The following is an 18,602-nucleotide window of genomic DNA, read 5'->3' as shown; positions in this document are numbered from 1 at the left end:
CACCCCAAACCACTCGCTCTGCGGCTCACAGCAATCAGAGCGATTGGTTTTGCCTGTTTATACATATAGACAATCTTTCCTAATTCCATTGTTTTGTTTGACTTCTAGGGAAGAAGGGCAGAAAACGACAAAAGTTCAGCTAGGCATGGTGGTGTGTGCCTGTGATCTCAGCTCCTGGGCTGAAGCAGAAGGACCAAACTCTGTGACAGTTTGGGATACATACAGCAAGACTGCCTCAAAAACTAAGGGCGAGGGATGTAGGGGAGTGCTCGCCCCGCATGCTGTCCTAGTCAGGGTTGCTATCATTCTGGTGAAACATGACCAAAAGCAACGTGGGGAGGGAAGGGTTTATTCGGCTCACACTTCCACATCATTGTGCATCACTGAAGGAAGTCAGGACAGGAGCTCAAGCAGGGCAGGAGCCTGGAGTCAGGAGCTGATGCAGAGGCCATGGAGGAGAGCTGCTGACCCATGGTTTGCTCAGTCTGCTTTCTTAAAGAGCCTAGAACCGGGCCGGGCGGTGGTGGTGCACGCCTTTAATCCCAGCACTCGGGAGGCAGAGGCAGGAGGATCTCTGTGAGTTCGAGACCAGCCTGGTCTACAAGAGCTAGCTCCAGGACAGGCTCTAAAGCTGCAGAGAAACCCTGTCTCGAAAAGGAAAAAAAAAAAAAAAAGAGCCTAGAACCGCCAGCCCAGGGTGGCCACACCCACAATGGGCTGGGCCCTCCCCCATCAAGCACTAATTAAAATACCATCCTACAGGTTTACTTGCAGCCTTATCTGATGGAGGTACTGTCTCACTTGAGGCTCCCTTTCCCCAGAGGACTCTAGCTTGTGTTGAGGTGACATAAAACTAGCCAGCACACATGCCAAAGGCCCTGAGTTTGATTCCCATTGCGGGAAACAAAAATCTAAAACAAAATTTCCTATATAAATTAGGACTAGGAGGGCTAGCACGAGAGCTCAGTAGGTAAAAGCATTTGTTGCCGAGCCTCGTGACCTGAGTTAAGAGAGAACTGAGTCCTATGAGTGTCTTCTGAATCCCATACACTCGCCGTGGCACACTTGCACACACATAGGTGGACAAAAAATGAATAAAAAATGTAAATAAAAAAATCAAGAAATGAAGAAAGCTCACCAAAGATCCTTAGCTCGGACAGCTCAACAGAGCCCAGCGTATTTACATCATCACCCCGTTCCATTCTTCCCTCACCATCAGAACCCGAACCTCCAAGATCAGAACCCAGACCTCCAAGGGCAGGTTCTAGACTAGGCACACTTAACTAGTGTCCCAGTTTGTCCCCAGCCCAACTGGAGATCGGTAATTCAAAATCAAAGTCAAGGGAGACTTTATAGGAAACACCAACCCAAACAGGAAACAATAGGATGTTCGTGTGTTGGCTGTAAAAATCGAAACTACAGCCATTTACAATGCTGTGTTACTAACTGGACTCAAGGGGACAGTAACTGTTCTTGAAAGTCAGGCTGCCCCTTGCTTACAGAGCGACTGTGCTTCCAAATCCCCTGCAGTGACTCTAGCATGCGCGAAAGCATTTCCTCCTAGGTGTTGCTGACCCAGACATCTTGACTTCTGGAAGACTCCATCCTGGGTCTGGAAACCTCTCAGTAGGTACAGTTTCTCCATGGGTGCTGTTTCCTTGCAGCTAATTGGATGAATGCAAATGAGGTGCATTTGTATCTGTTTGGGTTTTAGGAAAGGTAAGGAACAGCAACCATGCAACTACTTTGTTCCCAGGACACAGGGTTAGAAGCTCCTCTTCTTGCGGATGTGATGAGAAGGGCCGTGGCTCTAGTCTAAGATGAGCTGATGGCCTCCTGAGACATCTTTTTTTAAAATACAGGTTTAAAATACAAGTTATTTTTATTTTTATTTGTGTGTGTGTGTTTGTGTGTGTGTACCACATGTGTACCGGTGCTTGTGGAGACCAGAAGAGGGCATCAGACACCCTGAGCTGATTGTGAGCCACTTGATGTAGGGTCCTGGGAACTGAAGCCAAGTCCTCTGGGAGACTGGCACATGTTCTTGACTACTGAGCCACTTCTCCAACTTCCGCCTGAGGCATCAAAGCACGGAAGTTGTATTGACGATGGTGAGATAAGGGGAACGGGGGTTTTGGGGACTTGTGGAGTAGGTATTAGAAAAACGTTTCTAAAACCAAATGGCAAATATTTATTTCTCATTGAGACAGGAAAAGTTAGCCAAGAAGGATGAGTGTGTGTACGCTGTACGTGTGTGTGTGTGTATACACATATGTGTGTGTTTCTATAGATGCGTGTGTGCAAATGGAAGGCAGAAGTTGACATCAGGTGTCTTCCTCTGTTGCTTCCTCCTTGCTCTCCGTCTCTCCTTGAATTGAGAGGGTCACTGAGCTCGATGGGTCTGCCTGATCCCCATGCCCATTGTTAAGGTTACAGATGTGTATGGCCATGCGCATCTTTTTATGTGGGTGTTGGGAATTCAAACTCGGGTCCCTGTTTGCTCCACAGGCCTTTTACCCACTGAGCCACCTCCTCAGCATGGTCAAATGTTAACAGCTCTTGAGTCCTTACTGGTATGCACCCATTTAAGCAAATCTGTCAAAAATACTATCTTAGGCCCAGATGGAACAAATAGCAGCCTGCACAGACAACTTTGCAAGAATGGGAAACCACATCAAAGAAGGTTCTGAACAGCCCTCTCCAACGACTCCATTCAGACTCCTTTCCTGAAAGCCTGTGGGGCCTGAGACTGACATCAGTCAGATGTGACAGGCCTCTCTGTTGGTCTCCTGGGAGGGTCTGGGGCTGAGGAAAGGATCCTCACCCAGACCCTGATATCACACTAAAATATGCTCGATTGCATTAAAATACTGAAGTATAACCTGACTGCTATCCTGAGCAGACAGTACGGAAAAACACGGTAGCACGCTGAGCAAAGCCTGACTAAGACAATAGCTGCTACTTCTCCCCAATCCCAAACACCTACGGAATAAATGCTCTCGGGCAGTCAGCACTGTCAACTCGGCTCAGAAAGTAGCTCTGTGGCAAGGCTCACCTTGATCAGCCCAATAAACAGGAAAGGCCTAATATTTAGTCTGAAGATAATTTAAATCCAAAGTTGGCTCCTTGCTATATATAAAATTCCCTTTGATGTTACTAGTGGATATTCCAAACCATTCCTGAACAGCTTAGAGGGATATTTAATTCCTTATTAACCTTTCTTATATTCGTCTAACTTTCCAGCCCTTGCTTTCAGTTTTCTTTTAAAATTTGTTTTTATTTTATTTTATGAGTATTGGAATATATGTATGTACCATGTGTGTGCCTGGTGCCCTAAGAGGCCAGAAGAGGTTGTTAGAGTCCCTGGAACTGGAATGACAGTGAGCTGTCATGTAGGTTCTGGGACTCGAACCTGGGTCCTCTGTAAGAGCTGCCAGTACTCTTAAACTGCTGAGCCATCTTTCCAGCTCCCAGCAGTCTCCAATTTTAAATGCAGCAATCAAGGCTTGCATAAGTCATGTACCTGAAACAGAGTGAAACAGAGTCCATGCCCAGTGCCATCCCAGGGATCTTTTCAAGTCATGCTGGCTGCAACAGTTATTGTATACCAGCTAAACTAACACAGGCTAGTTCACAGTAACAGAGAAAGGTGGACTCCTGAGGGCAGGTGGCCCTGGCTTGTGATGTGGGACTGCCCTCTGTATGCTATGAAAATGTTTTATTGCCATTGGTTAATAAAGAAGCTACTTTCGGCCAATGGCTTAACAGAGGAAAGTCAGGCAAAAAATCCAAACACAGATGCACACAGAGAGTAGGCAGAGTCAGAGAGATGCCAGGTAGCCCTTGAATAAAACAGACGTCCAGGAAACCTTACTGGTAAATGACAAGCCTCATGGTGAAATACAAAATAATAGAAATGGGTTAATTTAAGATGTAAGAGCTAGCTAGAAATTTGCTTAAGCTATTGGCTAAACAGTATTGTAATTAATAGAGTTTCTGTGTGATCATTTTGGGTCTGGGTGGCCGGAAACGAACAAGCAGTCTCCGCCTACAGGCTTGGATCACAGCATGGCCACACTCCAAATACAAGATACTTCACATGTTTCTTTACCTAACACCCAGTTAGTTTCCTGAGCTGTCAAAGAGGGGCATAATTACTAGTTGGCCACGTTGCCAAGAAGATTAAAAACTGCATCGTTAGGACTGAGAAGATGACTCAGTTAATAAAGTGTGTGCCTTGCAAGCACAAGGACCTGAATTCCAGCCCTAGAGCCTACAGAAAAGAACCCCAAGACAAAAGTAAAAAGCTAGGCTTAATGGCACGTGCCACATTCCAGGGCTGGGGAGGGAGGTAGAAACAGGCTCACGGGTCAGCCAGCCTAGCCTACTTGTTGAGTTCCAGATCAGTGAAAGACCTTGTCTCAAAAAGACAAAGGGGACAACACCTGAGGAATGATGCTCGAGGTTGCCCTCTGGCCTACATATTTATATGAACACATGTACACTCACATACATGTAAAAGAGATGTCAGTGTGATTGAGACAATGCTAAGTTGCCAGCCTTCCTCAACTCAAGGAATCTTCAGGACCACAAGAGCTAAAAGGTATGTTGGGGGCGCTGCCTAGATGCGGGTCTCTCCTCTTTCAATCCACAGATGACAGTCATTCTCAACAACCTCTCTTTGTCAGAGACAAAGGCTGGCAGGGCACATCAGAGACGGTGAGCCTCAAAGGCTGAGGTTGCCGGAATAAACAAGACATTGCGTGGGCCATCAGAAACCCAGGGGAGCCGTGCAAAGGGTCCCCGTGAAACACATCAAAGACAGGAAGGCAGCTTGAGAATCCAGGAGACGAAGTGTTCAATGATGCGGGAGCCAAGAGCGGAGCAGACACAGCCACATACGAGAGGCATTCTCGTTGCTGTTTTCTTTTACTCTTGAGCATTGCGAGTGTTAGGGAAGCCAAAGACAAAATGTCTTTTCAAGCAGGTAGGTCGACAACCCCAGGTCCAGTACTGGCAGCTAGCTCCTACTCTACTGCTCATAGTCAGCCCATCTGCAAATCCCTTCAAAATATGTCTTTGGTAATTCCTCAATTTGTTTCAGAAACAGGACCTCATTAGGTAGCCCAGCCTGACCTAGAACTAGCTATGCAGACCATGCTGGCCTGTCACAAAGATCTGCCTGCCTCTGCCTCTAGAGGGCTGGAATTAAAGGCGTGTGCTACCATGCCTGCTCTGTCTTTATGAGTTCTTTTTAAAGGCAGGGAGGAGGACAGCTGGTGAAATGGCTTAGTGCCGTAGAGGCACCTGCTGCCAATTCTGAAGATCTGAGTTTGATCCCTGGGGACCCACGTGGTGGAAGGAGTGACCTGACTCCTGACAGCTGTCCTCTGCACACCACATGTAAGCACGCACTCCCCCCCTCTGACACGGACACCAAACAAATAAGTTTAAAACCGGGGTTGCCGGGTCTATAACCGAGGTGACAGAAAGCTTTCCCAAAATGCACAGTGCTCTGGCTTTGGTGCCAGCACCATGTAAATCAGGCTCGCTGATGGCACTTGCCTGTAATCTAAGCACTCGGGAGGTGGAGGCATCAGGAGTTCAAGGTCAACATCCTAGGCTTCATAGTGGGTTCAGAGCCAGGCTGGGCTACGTGAGACCTCATGTCTACATGATGTCTTATGTCGAACAAATAAATAAATGGACAGACAAATACAGAAACCTTGCCAGATGTTAATGAATTCATTCAAGACAGACACCCTATTCTGCAGGAAGCAAATACTTCAAAAATATTTTTGAAAAATGAAACTCTAACAAAGTGTGCGGTATCTCAGTTCTGAAATATGCCAAGGTCGCACAGGCTCGGGAGGCCCAAAGCGACAGGAATTCAAGTTTGTTCTTGTCAGCAGTAAATGCGCCACAGAAATCTTCTCTGAGGTCTAATATGTCCCCACAGAGGCTAGGGGGCAGGGGCTTCAGAACCGAGTGTGGACATATTGCCAAGAGCTTGTCTGGTGACACACGGATGACAGGGAATACATCAGAAACTTCCTGGTTCTTCTTCCCTCTTTAAACCACACCAGAGTTGACCTAAAAGGTTTGCATAACTGTCTCTGACATAAAAAAAAAAAAAAAAACACACACCCCAGATATGTTCTAGCACACAGATCCAGACATGCATTCTGGAGAACGGATAATGAATGAACTAAGCAGACATGGGCTGCTTGGTGGCCAGACTTGAGGGTGACTCCCAAACCTTCAGTTGCTCACGACTCTCAGTGACGTGAACCTACCTGGAGCTGCCTGGAGCCCACACTAGCTTGCTGGTCCCTATGTCCCTTCTCGGGTTTATTGAGTGTCATGCAGCTGCTATGCCAGCTCAGCTCAGTTCCCCATCCCAGTACTAGGTTTGGGGATCCCTAAAGAGCTCATCTTCTCTTCACTAAGAAAGGGTACTATTATCTCTGTGAATGACCTTTTGTGATTTCCTGACCCTGCGCAGACAGCTTCAGGACATTACCTTACCTGCAGGCTACCCAGCCTGCCATCTACAGAGGAATCCACCACCCAGTCAACTAATTATATGCTACTGTACAAAAGCCATGTGGTTACGATGTAGAAAAAGACCACAGGGAAATTAAAAAAGGAATGGATGACAGAGCCCGAGCCCCACACAAACCTAGGGATAACAAAGCAAAGAAGATGCAGAATGGTCCAGGGGTAGCTTTATTTCATCAAGATCAGAACGGGGGGGGGGGGGTGGAGGAGAAGGGCTGGTCAATTGGGAAGCTGCTAGCTTAGCATGCTTGACTTAGAATAAAGAATTTCGAAGCCAAGGAATCTTAGAAGTTGTCAGCTCCATCAGTTCACTATCAGGAGAAGAAACTGAGGGCCAAGAGAGGAGCTCCGTGAGCTGCTGAGGTTCAGGGAGCTGGTGAGCCTGCCAGGTTTAAGAGCTGTCTGAAAGCGAAGGAACCTGCATACCAAAGAACAAACTCAGGAGAGGTCGGGCATTGGCCTCTGTAACTGGGGGAATGAAGTCAAGGCCCTCACAACATCCTCCCTTTTAGATCCGTCTTTGTTTGCCTGGAGGCCAAGGCCACCAAAGTGTCTAAAGAGATCTGTGGCAGATTCCTTGCGCCATACCACAGAACCTCTGCCCTCCAGAGGAAGAAGAGGTTAAAGCCCCTGACTGAGCCCTCTGTAGATGCCTGGATAAAAACTCTAGACCTTAGAGACTCAAGCAAATATCCCTGACTGTCCACAAGTAGTTGTCACACATCCCCTTTGGAGGGGACCACACCATCCATGCCTCTGTGTGTACACCTCCCATGACTAGAAGCCCCACACCTGGACCTCTGCCGCCTCATCCGATGTGCTGACTCTTTTGTGCAGCTGTGTTTTGTAGTCTGTCGCTACAATCAAGCTGTAATCATAGGCACCAAGAGTGGTTCTTTTTTGAAATGAATCTATTTTTTATTTTATGTGCATTGGTGTTTTGTCTCTATGTATGTCTGTGTGAGATCCCCTGGACCTGGAGTAACAGACAGGTGTGAGCTGCCATGTGGGTACTGGGAATGGAACCCAGGTCCTCTGGAAGAGTGGTTCCTATGAATGTTTGGACCTGATGACTTGAGAACTGACTCCAGCCAGACAGAAGGGACGGCTGTCTTGTCAGGGGCCAGGATCCTTAACCTTAGTTTTGCCTCCCTGTCCTACCATCACCTAAATTAGAAGTGTATTTCATCTGAATGGCTGCAAAGATAGGTCTTGGAAACGGTCTCTGGTTCTACACTGCAGCATATGAATCAAGATGGCAGAAGTGAGGAAGAAGCAGGAACTGGTGGAGTTGCAAGCTCTTGAGTAACAAACCCTTCCTTCCCAGGAAACACCCAGAAGAGGGGCAGAACGAGAAAGGAGAAGGAAGGCAAGAACCAGAAAACTCATACTGAACTCTCTCAGTAAATGCAGTGAAGGAAACAACCCCCTCTCCTCTCCAGTGACTTCAAAATGCTGTCATACAAAAGCATTTCCTGTTACTCAGGCAAAATGCTTCTCTGTGCATCCCCCCGAAACGGTTTAACCTGCATCTCATCTACCATCTGCATCTAATTGTGACTTCTGGAAGAATCACTTGAAGGAGTGAATGCAGCAAGAGCACGAGGAACCGGTCACACAAACCCAGAAGATACCCCTAGTAGAACTGACGGGGTCTATGGCATGGGACTCTGGAGGCAGAACACAGGCGGAGAACGCATGCTTGACGCATGCAAGGCCACGTGGCCAGCAGTCAGTAGGAGCAAAATGAACCCGAAAGCCAATGTCATGGCGGGGGTGGGGGGGGAGGGGAGATAAATAAAAGCTGGGCATAGGGGAACTGTGGCAGCACAAAAGCAAATTCAGGCTTCATAAAAAATACAACTATCTTCCCTCAATTTGCATAAACCACCAGGAAAGAGCAAGCTGTTGACAACTGAGAGATTGAGCACAGGCTGCGGGGCTTCAGGCCCCCTGGCGAATGAAGGATCGCTAGTTCTCTGGCTGGGATGATGATTGCAGAGATGTACAATACAATGATTTTATTTTTCCTCCAGACACATGGGTAAAATGTCATGGAGTCTCTCTTCATCCTGAAGCCCTGGGGACCTGCATTTACCTCAAAACGTTCTGCTGTCTTGCTTTACTTTTTCATTTTGTACCATGTAAGTGTTTTAGAGGGTGGGAAGAAACCAAATTCCCAGATCTTAAGTCAGGTGTGATGGCGTGCGGCTGTAAAACCAGCACTCAGGAGCAGAGGCAGGGGGACTGGGAGATTGGGACCAGCATAGGCTACTCAGCAAGACCCTTCCTCAAAAAACCAAAAGAAGTCAATGATAGTACTATTTACAATTTTAAACCCCGAAAATTAAGAGTGTAAATAACCATATTGGTAGAACACCTTGACACATGAATGGCATAGAAAAATATTAAATTAGCTGACTTTTAAAATACAATATTTGGGGGCTGGAGAGATGGCTCAGCAGTTAGGTGTGCTGGCTGCTCTTGCAGAGGACCCAGTTTCTATTCCCAAGACCCATAAGGATTCTCACAACTGTCTATAGCTCCAGCCCCAGGGGATCCAATGTGCTCTTCTGGCTTCCGTGGGCACTGGAACACACATACAGTACACAGACATACATTCAGACAAAATATTCATATACATAAAATAAAAAATAACTCTTTACTTACATCTATATAACTTATATTTACCTAATATTTTGAATGTAAATATTGGACACATGGACCAAAAGAACAAAAAGAAATTTAAAATGAATTCACTATTGCTATTAATTTGTATTATTTTCTTGGTGTTATAATAATATTGGTATTATTTATTTTAAATACATATGTACATGTATGTAATATATATTCATACACACATATATAATGCACACAGTATAAAGCAAATAATTATGTTTATGTCATCAAAGACCAATATTTTTTAGTAGAAGAGATAGAAGTTATAAATATAAAAATCAAAGATATTTTAAAACTACAATCTGCACACACATGGAGCACAAGCATACACTCAGACAAAATACTCATACACACAAAATAGTAATAATAGCAATATAAATGAAAGCAGACTACTCTCTGTAGTCTAAAAGATAAGCTAGAGATGTCGGGATGAACTCATGCCTCACTGTTTTCTTAAAATCTCAAATCCCTTGGCATTGTCCACTGCGGAGACCGGAAGCGCTGACAACTGGTACCCAGCACAGTGGTGTCTAAACAATCCTGTCCCAGTCCATGAAACAAGGATCCCTTGGAGAAAGGGCCAGTTCCAGGCCTCAGGAGGACATGAACAAGATGAACTTGGACCATTTGCAACAACAACAACAACAACAACAACAACAAATGATCCAAGAGGACTTGAGATGTGTCAGAGGACATGAGGCCAAGACAAGGGAGAAGGGAGACTATCTGAGACACCAAAGGAATAACTGCAGTGTAAACAGAGGAGCTATTTTAAATTCACTAGTTAGAAGTGATACTGAAAATAAATACAGGCTACCTTCAGAGGTTGCCAGGGCAACAACTCATTACTTTAAGTGAGGAGAAATGACAATGAGTAGGCATTTTATCTAGTTTTCCCATAAAGATTATATTTTAAGATGAAATAGAAAAGTTCAACTATAACATATGAAGGGAATAACAGAATGGGAAAATAACTTTAATTAAGCAATGGTTGTGAAAATGAGAATCGAAAACGGGTGGGTCTCTTGACATTCTGAACATCGTATAGAGAGAGACCAACAGGAATGAAGTTCATGGCAGAGCAGATGTCTTCGCAAACAATGAATCTGCATCTGGCCATGCTTCGAGACATGCTATCAATTTCCACGTGTAGGCATTAACATCAACTGTCAATTTGATGGGACCAGGAATCAGTTGGGAAACAAACTCTGGCCGTGCCTGTGAAGAAGGCTCTAGGCTGGGCTAATTGAGGCAGGAAGACCCACCCTGAATATGGGTGCACCAAGGGCTGGGGTCTTGGACTGAATGAAAAGGAGAAACCATGCTGAACACCAGAATTCATCTCCCTCTTTCCCTACTGCAGACACGGTGTGAACAGCCACCACATGCTCTTGAGTTCATGATGGACTGTACCTGAAAAGTGTGAGCCATAGTAAACCCCCAAATAAAAACAGACACATGACTATTAAGGTCACAATGAAAATGGTCTCCAGATGACAACCCGAAAATGGCTATTGTCAGGTGTTTTGTCACAGTAAGGAGACAAGTAACTGACAACAGGGAATACGGAGCATGGCGGTAGGCATCGCGCCATCACAGGACACAGTCAGCCTGAGTGTAGAAGGCCTACAGCCCCTCTCTTTAACAAGTGAATGCCAAGAAAAACAGAATGAAGGAGACAGCTCAGCGACTAGGAGACTCGAGAGACATAGCAACCAGGGGCGATGATGTGTGGGCTTTGTTTGGCTTCTAACGCAAACAAGCCAGCTGCTGAAAAAAGTGTGTAGCTCAGTGCCGGCACTGGAGTGTGGAGCGGATCAAACACTAAAAGGATTCCTTTTTCATCTGTGCAGCAATGTTGGAAGCTAGACCTAAAGTCTTGGACGTGCCAAGCACCAGAAAGGATTTATTTTGAAGGTGTGGTAAGAATTATCTTGAGCTGGGAAAAGGGATCAATCAGTAAAGTACATGCAACAAGGGCCTGAATTCCATCTCCAGAATCCTCACTGGGGAAAAAAAAGGAGAGATACCTCCGTGGGTCAAGATGACAGGTGCTGCCAAGCTTGATGACCTGAATTCCAGCAGCAGGACCCACACAGTAGACGGAGAGAACTGACGCTCACAAACTGTCCTTTGACCTCTACATATGCGACACACCCAATTTTCTTCTAAAGTCAAATACTAATTATTTGTTTAGCTAAGCAAAGGGGCTGAGAGGAAAAGGTAAATAAGGACTGTCCACATACTGACAACCAAGCAGGCACAATGGGGGATGCATGGGAACATACTACATCACGTCTAATTTTTGTGTATGCTTGTGAACGCCATCCCGAGTAGCTCTTTCAAAAATGTTTCACGGGCTGGGGTGCAGCTCGGCTAGAGGGCTTGCCTGGCATGCGTGTGGGTTCCAACCCCAGCATTTCAAAACCCGGTGTAATGCCAGCCAGCACTGGGAGGTTGAGGCAGGAGGATCAGAAGTTCTATGTTAGCCCTGACCACATATTGAGTCTGAAGTCAGGCTGGACTACATAAAACTGTCTCAAAAAATAAAATACATTTTAAAACGCAGACATACACAAGAAGAATGAATACAAACGTGTAAGTTAAGTTTTTGAACAAAATTACTATTTTATTTATTTATTTATTTATTTATTTATTTTTATTTTTTGGTTTTTTCGAGTTAGGGTTTCTCTGTGTAACAGTCCTAGCTGTCCTAGAACTAGCTTTAAGACCAGGTTGGTCTGAAACTCATTGAGATTCGTGCCTCTGTCCCGAGTGCTGGGATCAAAGGCGCGCGCCACCGCCGCCTCACAAAACCATTAACTTTTAAGTGACAGGAATGTGGATGCTTCATTTTCTAACACAGAAAGTGTTCACGACAGCAAACGAATTTTAAAGCAATCAAAGCCAGCCACCATTTAGCGACAGTTCGGGTTACGTGGATTGTAAAGGTGAAAAGATGTAAGCTGGCATTTGCTACTAATATCTTAAAAACTTCAATGCAAACACACGCACACACACACACACACACACACACACACACGCGCGCGCGCGTGCACAAATGCATGCATACACACACACACACGCACTCAGACCTGAACCACTTCATTGCTCAGGGAAGGAAGAGGAGCCTGGGAAGGACTCGCAGCAGATGCTACTGTGATTCACAACTGTTCTGCTTAGATGGAAAGGGTCTCCAACTTACAGGCAAAGGGAGATCCATGTGACTGTCACCCAGACGTACAAGGATGACATCATTTATCTTGAACAACCTGCTTGTCACCATGCACCCTAAAGTCTCAATGCCTTGAACAACTGAGGGCTAACAGCAATCTCATAGAAGCAGAAAGCTCTGTGTTTTTGTTTTTTGTTTTTGTTTGTTTGTTTGTTTTCAAGACAGGGTTTCTCTGTGTAGCTCTGGCTGTCCTGGAACTCACTCTGTAGACCAGGTTGGCAATGAACTCACAGAGATCCACCTGCCTCCACCTCCCAAGTGCTGGGATTAAAGGCATGTGCCTTTAATTAAATTAATTTTAATTTAAAAAGCAAAAAGCTTTTTAGATGTTATTAGCATTTGTCAATTACATATCCTAATGGGTCTCATTTTCATATATATATACATACATATAAACATATTTGGATCCTATTCACCTTCATTACCCTCTCTTGTCTCTGTCCTCATTGGCTTTCTGTTACTGCACTAAAACACTAACCAAAACACTGTACAGCTAGGGCAGGAACATGGAGATAGGAACTGAAGCAGAGCCCCTGGAGGAGGAACACAGCTCGTGGCTTGCTCAGCTTCTCCCCTCTCCCCGAGACAGGGTTTCTCTGTGTAGCCTTGGAGCCTGTTCTGCTACTCACTCTGTAGGCCAAGCTGGTCTCAAACCCACAGAGATCCACCTGCCTCTGCCTCCCAAGTGCTGGGGCTATAAAGGTGTATGCCACCACTGCCCGGCTTCAGCTTGCTTTCTTCTATGGTCTTGGGCACCTGCTCAGAGGCAGTACCACCCCCAGTGGGCTGGGCCCTCCCATATCCTTTACCAACTAAGAAGATGCTTCCAGACCTGCCTGCAGAACAGTTTAATGGAGACAATTTCTCCATTGAGATTCCCTCTTCCTAGGTGACTCAGGTTTGTTGAATTGGTACAAACCAGCCAGCACACACTCTCCTTCCGCTAATGTTACTCCTAACCCCAGTCAGTTCCCCTTGTATTTTCACGTCATTTATTCATTTTTCATTCATTCATTCATTCATTCATTCATTCATTCATTTCTTTTCTTTTCCATTACAGTTATAGACTGGCGGGAACATAGCAACTTGCCAGGGGCTACACCATTGAAGAAAATGCCTCTCTCCTCCCCACACAACCATTAACTGAGAGGTGGGGCCTCATAAGCGCCTCCCCTGAAAGTGTTTATGATCTGGCATTGGACAAGGGACGACTACAACATAAACCAAGCAGCACCCGCTGGCTCCTCAGTCATGTGGAGTGCTCTCGCACATCAGGGCTGCCGTGGCAGCCAGAGGCTCGCTGCCCCGGGTCTTTCTCCTACCTGATGATGACACACTGGTTCTCTCTGTCAATGATCATGTTCCTGTACATACTGTCGGCCAGGGCATAGATATGAGGCGGGTTCTCATACTGCGCCTAGAAGGGCAAAACAGAAACCAAAACCAAACCACAGTGAGTTTCTCTGTGCAGACTGATCCGTGACGCCATGGCCCACGGCTCCAGTGTTCCATGTTTACAGGCAAAGGTTTCGAGACTCGGCGATTCATAAGAACATCCTAGGTTATGGCCGATTACACTCTGGGGAAGCGAAGGTGGGGTTTGGAAGGACTCCTTCAGAGGCATGCCTGTGACTCAGCCCTCAGACACGACCCAGGTACACCACCCTTCCACCCGGGCAAGCCTCTGCAAGGACATTCTGCTTCCAATTCTGGAAAGCTTTGGCAACGCTCAGAAAAGGGTCTGCCAAGTCCCTGGGTCTCACTTTGACCAGAATTCTAAACGCCGCCGGCAGTATTTTTCTTCTCTGTGGGGCAAGTTGCTATCCTAGGATCTCACTGGGGACTGAGGGGTATTTCTATGGAGAAGGAGGAAAACTTGTACATTTTCCACAAGAAGATGGCAAGAGGTGTGGTTCCTCACAGGGAGGAACTGGTTCGGCTAGTTTGTTTCCTTTCTCAAGGGGAGGGCTGGAGGTGACACACTACAGTAAGAGAGTCTCCTGGGTGTGTGAAAAGGTCTTTAGTTACATACAGATTTAAAACTAGAGATTGGAGAGATGACTCAGTGGTTAAGAGGACCAGGGTTCGATTTTCAGCACCCACATGGTGGCTCACAACCACGTGTAACTCCAGTTTCAGGATATCTGACGCCCTCTTCTGGTCTCTTCGGGCACTGCATGCACATGGCAGTGCCCAGATATACATGCAGGCAGACGCTCGCATGCATAAAACAAAATTAAATTGGAAAATGCCCCATGCCTAACAGTCATTCTGTCAGCTGACTCCAGCCCCATGTATTCAGTTGCTAGGTACCTGCTTTCACCAATCCCTCAAAAATTAACAGAGCTTCCACGGTGGCATATAGCTGTAATGCCAGAATTTAAGAGTGAAACAGGAGTTTCATAGTCATTATTGGCTACTTAGTGAGTTCAAGGCCAGCACGGGTTACATGCCACTCAATCTCAAAAAACAGGGCTGGTGAAGGGCTCGGCAGATAAAGGCCTTTGCCACTAAGCCTGTAGACTTGAGTTCTGTCTTTGGACCCACAAGGAAGAAGAGAACTTCCTCCCGCAGGTTGTTCTCTGGCATCCACACGCACACTACGGTGCACACAAATAAACAGACCAATGTGAGAAAATATTTTTAAAGCAAACAGAAATAAAAACGCTTCATGTGGTGCAGGAGAGGAGAAAAGAAGACTCGTGGTCCAGCTGAGTCCAGGGTGGCACACCGTCCCGTCTCCGAGGGTCTCACAAGGTGAGGGAGAAGATGAGCAGGACGGCAATTTTAGAAGATAAATCTATACAAAAACATAAGGATTAACTTGCTGAAACCATCCTTAAATTTTCTTGCACAGGGATGGACTGAGAAATCGCTGCATACTGCCAAGCTCCAAAGACTGGACCTCAGTGGTGAACGGGGATGGAGGGGAGCAGGTGAGACACTGTATATAAGCAAAATACTCATGTGTCCCAGACCCAGTGTCCCCTACCCATAGGGAGCCACCTAGTAAGAGCCGGAGGCTCTTCTTGGAAATGCAGAACTCCTAAGAGGGCTCCAAGTATATGTTAAACCTGCCTTCACGGTGACAGGGGAGGCCTGCTGGGACCACAGATATGATCTTAGATGGGCTTCTTCTCTACAGATTACTGAATCAGAACGATGTGTAATCTCTGGGAAAACAGACGAGCAGAACCTTGTATGGAAGAACAGAGGGTGGAGACCGGAAGGAGGGGGAGTGGCAAGAACGCTGCCTAGTGGAGGGAAACGAGAGACAGTCTGTGCTGGCTAGTTTCACAGCAACCTGACCCAGGCAAGAAGCACCTGAGAGGAGGGAGCCCAATAGAGAAAATGCCTCCACAGGCTGGGGTGTGTGCAAGCCTGTAGGGCATTTTCTTTATTAAGGACTGAAGTGGGAGGGCTCAGTCCTTTGTGGGTGGGGTCACCCCTGGGCTGGTAGTTCCTAGATTTTATAGGAAAGCAGGCGGAGTAAACTAGGGGGAACAAGCCAGAAAGCAAAGCTTTCTGCATCAGCTCCTGCCTTCAGATTCCAAGTCTGTTTGAGTTCTTGTCTTGACTTCCTTCAGTAAGGGGTTTTAATGTGAAAGTGTAAGCCAAACAACCCTTTCCTCCCCAACTTGCTTTTGGTCACGGTGTTCACCACATAATACATAGCAATAGTAACCCTGACTAAGACACAAGCCTTTCCCACTAAGGTTCCTAAGCTGTTTAATGGAAGCTATACCCTTGGCTCTTGAGGGTCACTTGCACTCCTCCCATCCCCAGACAGGGTCTCAGGAATCTCCGGCTGGCCCCCATCTCCCTACATAGCTAAGGGTGACTTTGAACTATACTGTACCAGGCTGGGTTTATTCAGCGTTGGGGGCAGAATCCAGCACTTTGTGCATAAGAGGCAGTCATTCTGCCAACCGAGCCTCAGCACCATCTCTGAAGCCCTATACTTTTACCCAGCCTCTGACCTTGGTACCTATGGAGTACTGAGTAGTCATCTCCTCTGATGTCCTACCTCTTAACCGAGACACCCCCCCCCCCCATAAAGCCATTATGATGTGAGTTTATCTCCTGGCTCCGTAGACTCTGGTACTGCTCCCCTGGGCAGCCGTTCCCTCCTCTGTGAAGTAGGGTAGATAATGTGATACAAGGCTCACACGGACGGTTCTAGCATTGTTGCAAGCACACACAGTGCCTAACACTCAGTAAAAACTATTTGTATAAGTGTTACCAAGAGCAATGAAAATAAAGATTTTTTTCCTTTAAATTATAGCATTTCCATGCAGAGAACTCTTAAAAAGATAGACAGCATAAAAGGGGGCTGGCACACAGTGACTCTCCAGAGAACTCGAAAGAAACTCAGGTCTGTGCTTGAGTGTGTCCACGTGTGTGTGTGTGTGTGTGTGTTATATGTGTGTGTGTGTTATGTGTGTGTGTGTGTGTGTGTGTGTGTGTGTATCTCAGCTCTTCGTGTTGGAGCCTTGCTGTTACTGGTGGGGGTGGGGGGTGTCAGGCCAGCTCCATGCCAGCTGCCCCAGGATTGTAGACTGGAGTGCCAGGGCAGGGCGCGGACCTCTGCTGACAGTGTTGTCCTTGTGCCGGCCCCTGATAAAGGCGGCATTATCAAAGGTCTCCCGTGGCAGCCTCCTTGAGCTCCAGCTACCAGCAGCGTTTATCCGGCAACAATGGGGTGCGCACTTGCTCTGGGTAAATGCCTTCCACTTCAACTGGATTTATGTGTTCTTTTGTTTGGCTTCCAGGGCCAGGATTAATAATGGCTCTTGTGTTTCTGCTCTGCAGAGGGAAGGAAGAAGAAGCAGAGTCTAGGGCTGAGCGGTGGGATGAACTGCAGAATGAGACACGTTGGGAAGGTTTGCTGGTTATACTTCTAACCCACAGATGAAATGACTGTGGAGTGGGTGTGGACAGAGAACAGCCACTTAGTAAATGAAGTAATGCAAGATGCATTTTCAAGCCAGAGCCAAAGCTTCAAGGGTTCTAATTCTCAAAGTTCCCAACATCTCATTGATTTTTACCTATGACTGATCTTACATTTTGGTTTTGTTTTTCGAGACAGGATTTCACTGTAAAGCCCTGGCTGTCCTAGATCTTTGAAGACCAGGCTGGTCTCGAACTCACAGAGATTCACCTGCCTCTGCCTCCTGGGATTAAAGGAGTGTGCCACCACTGCCTGGCTGACTCTTTCTAAGTGTGTGTGTGTGTGTGTGTGTGTGAGAGAGAGAGAGAGAGAGAGACAGAGAGAGACAGAGAGACAGACAGACAGAGACAGAGACAGAGAGACAGAGAGAGAGAGAGAGAGAGAGAGAGAGAGGGAGAATAGAAGTATATGTGTTCATGCTTGCTTTCATGTGAAGGACAGGGGACAACTTTGGGTATTACTCTCAGGAACTGAGTCTGACTCCTTTGGGACAGGGTCTCTCATTGGCCTGGAGGCCATCACTAGGCTGGACTGGACAGCAAACCCCAGGGACTGTCCTGTCTGCACCTCCTCAGCACTGAGTTTACAAGCACACAGTACTATGTGCCGCATTGTCACCTGGGCTCCAGGGCGCGAACTTGGGTCCTCAAGCCCGTGACCTATCCCCCCCAGCTCCTCTGGTCCTCAAGCTCGTGAGCTATTCCCCAGCTCCTCCTGTGCTTCTTTTCATTGCTGATAATTTTGGAGCACATGTGGAAGCCAGAAGACCACTGCAGACTCTGGGTACCACAACCCTCTTAACTAATTCTATATGTAAATTAACCCACATGTTAGTCTATACCCTTTTGAGCTATGTGCTGAAGATCAGTATCCAATTAAAATATAAAATCAAGTCGGCAGTGGTGGCACATGCCTTTAATCCCAGCACTCAGGAGGCAGAGGCAGGCGGATCTCTGTGAGTTCGAGGCCAGCCTTGTCTACAAGAGCTAGTTCCAGGATAGGCTCCAAAGCTACACAGAGAAACCCTGTCTCGAAAATTAAAAAAAAATTCAAACAAGGTCCTTTACTTGACGTCGGCCAATAAATAATCCATAAGAAAATGCAAATGTACCGGTAACTTCATGAAAAACTATGTACAAATGACAAAATCCCCAAACACTGCAGCAACTTATCGAG

The 18,602-nt window shown here is 46.5% G+C and overlaps 1 protein-coding gene across 2 annotated transcripts in view; it reads right to left on the bottom strand.

Annotated features, from left to right (window-relative positions):
• Positions 1-18,602, bottom strand: part of Myo1e (myosin IE) — a 196,874-nt gene that overhangs the window by 87,673 nt on the left and 90,599 nt on the right. For both annotated transcript variants that reach the window (XM_038321973.1, XM_038321972.1), the window contains one exon: positions 13,798-13,892. In XM_038321973.1, coding sequence (XP_038177901.1) covers positions 13,798-13,892 — 95 coding nt within the window. The remainder of the gene's footprint in view (positions 1-13,797; positions 13,893-18,602) is intronic.

Source organism: Arvicola amphibius, chromosome 3 (genome assembly GCF_903992535.2).
Source record: "Arvicola amphibius chromosome 3, mArvAmp1.2, whole genome shotgun sequence".
NCBI lineage: Eukaryota > Metazoa > Chordata > Mammalia > Rodentia > Cricetidae > Arvicola > Arvicola amphibius.
Note: the sequence above shows the minus strand (reverse complement) of the source record. Positions and strands in the feature narration are given on the sequence as shown.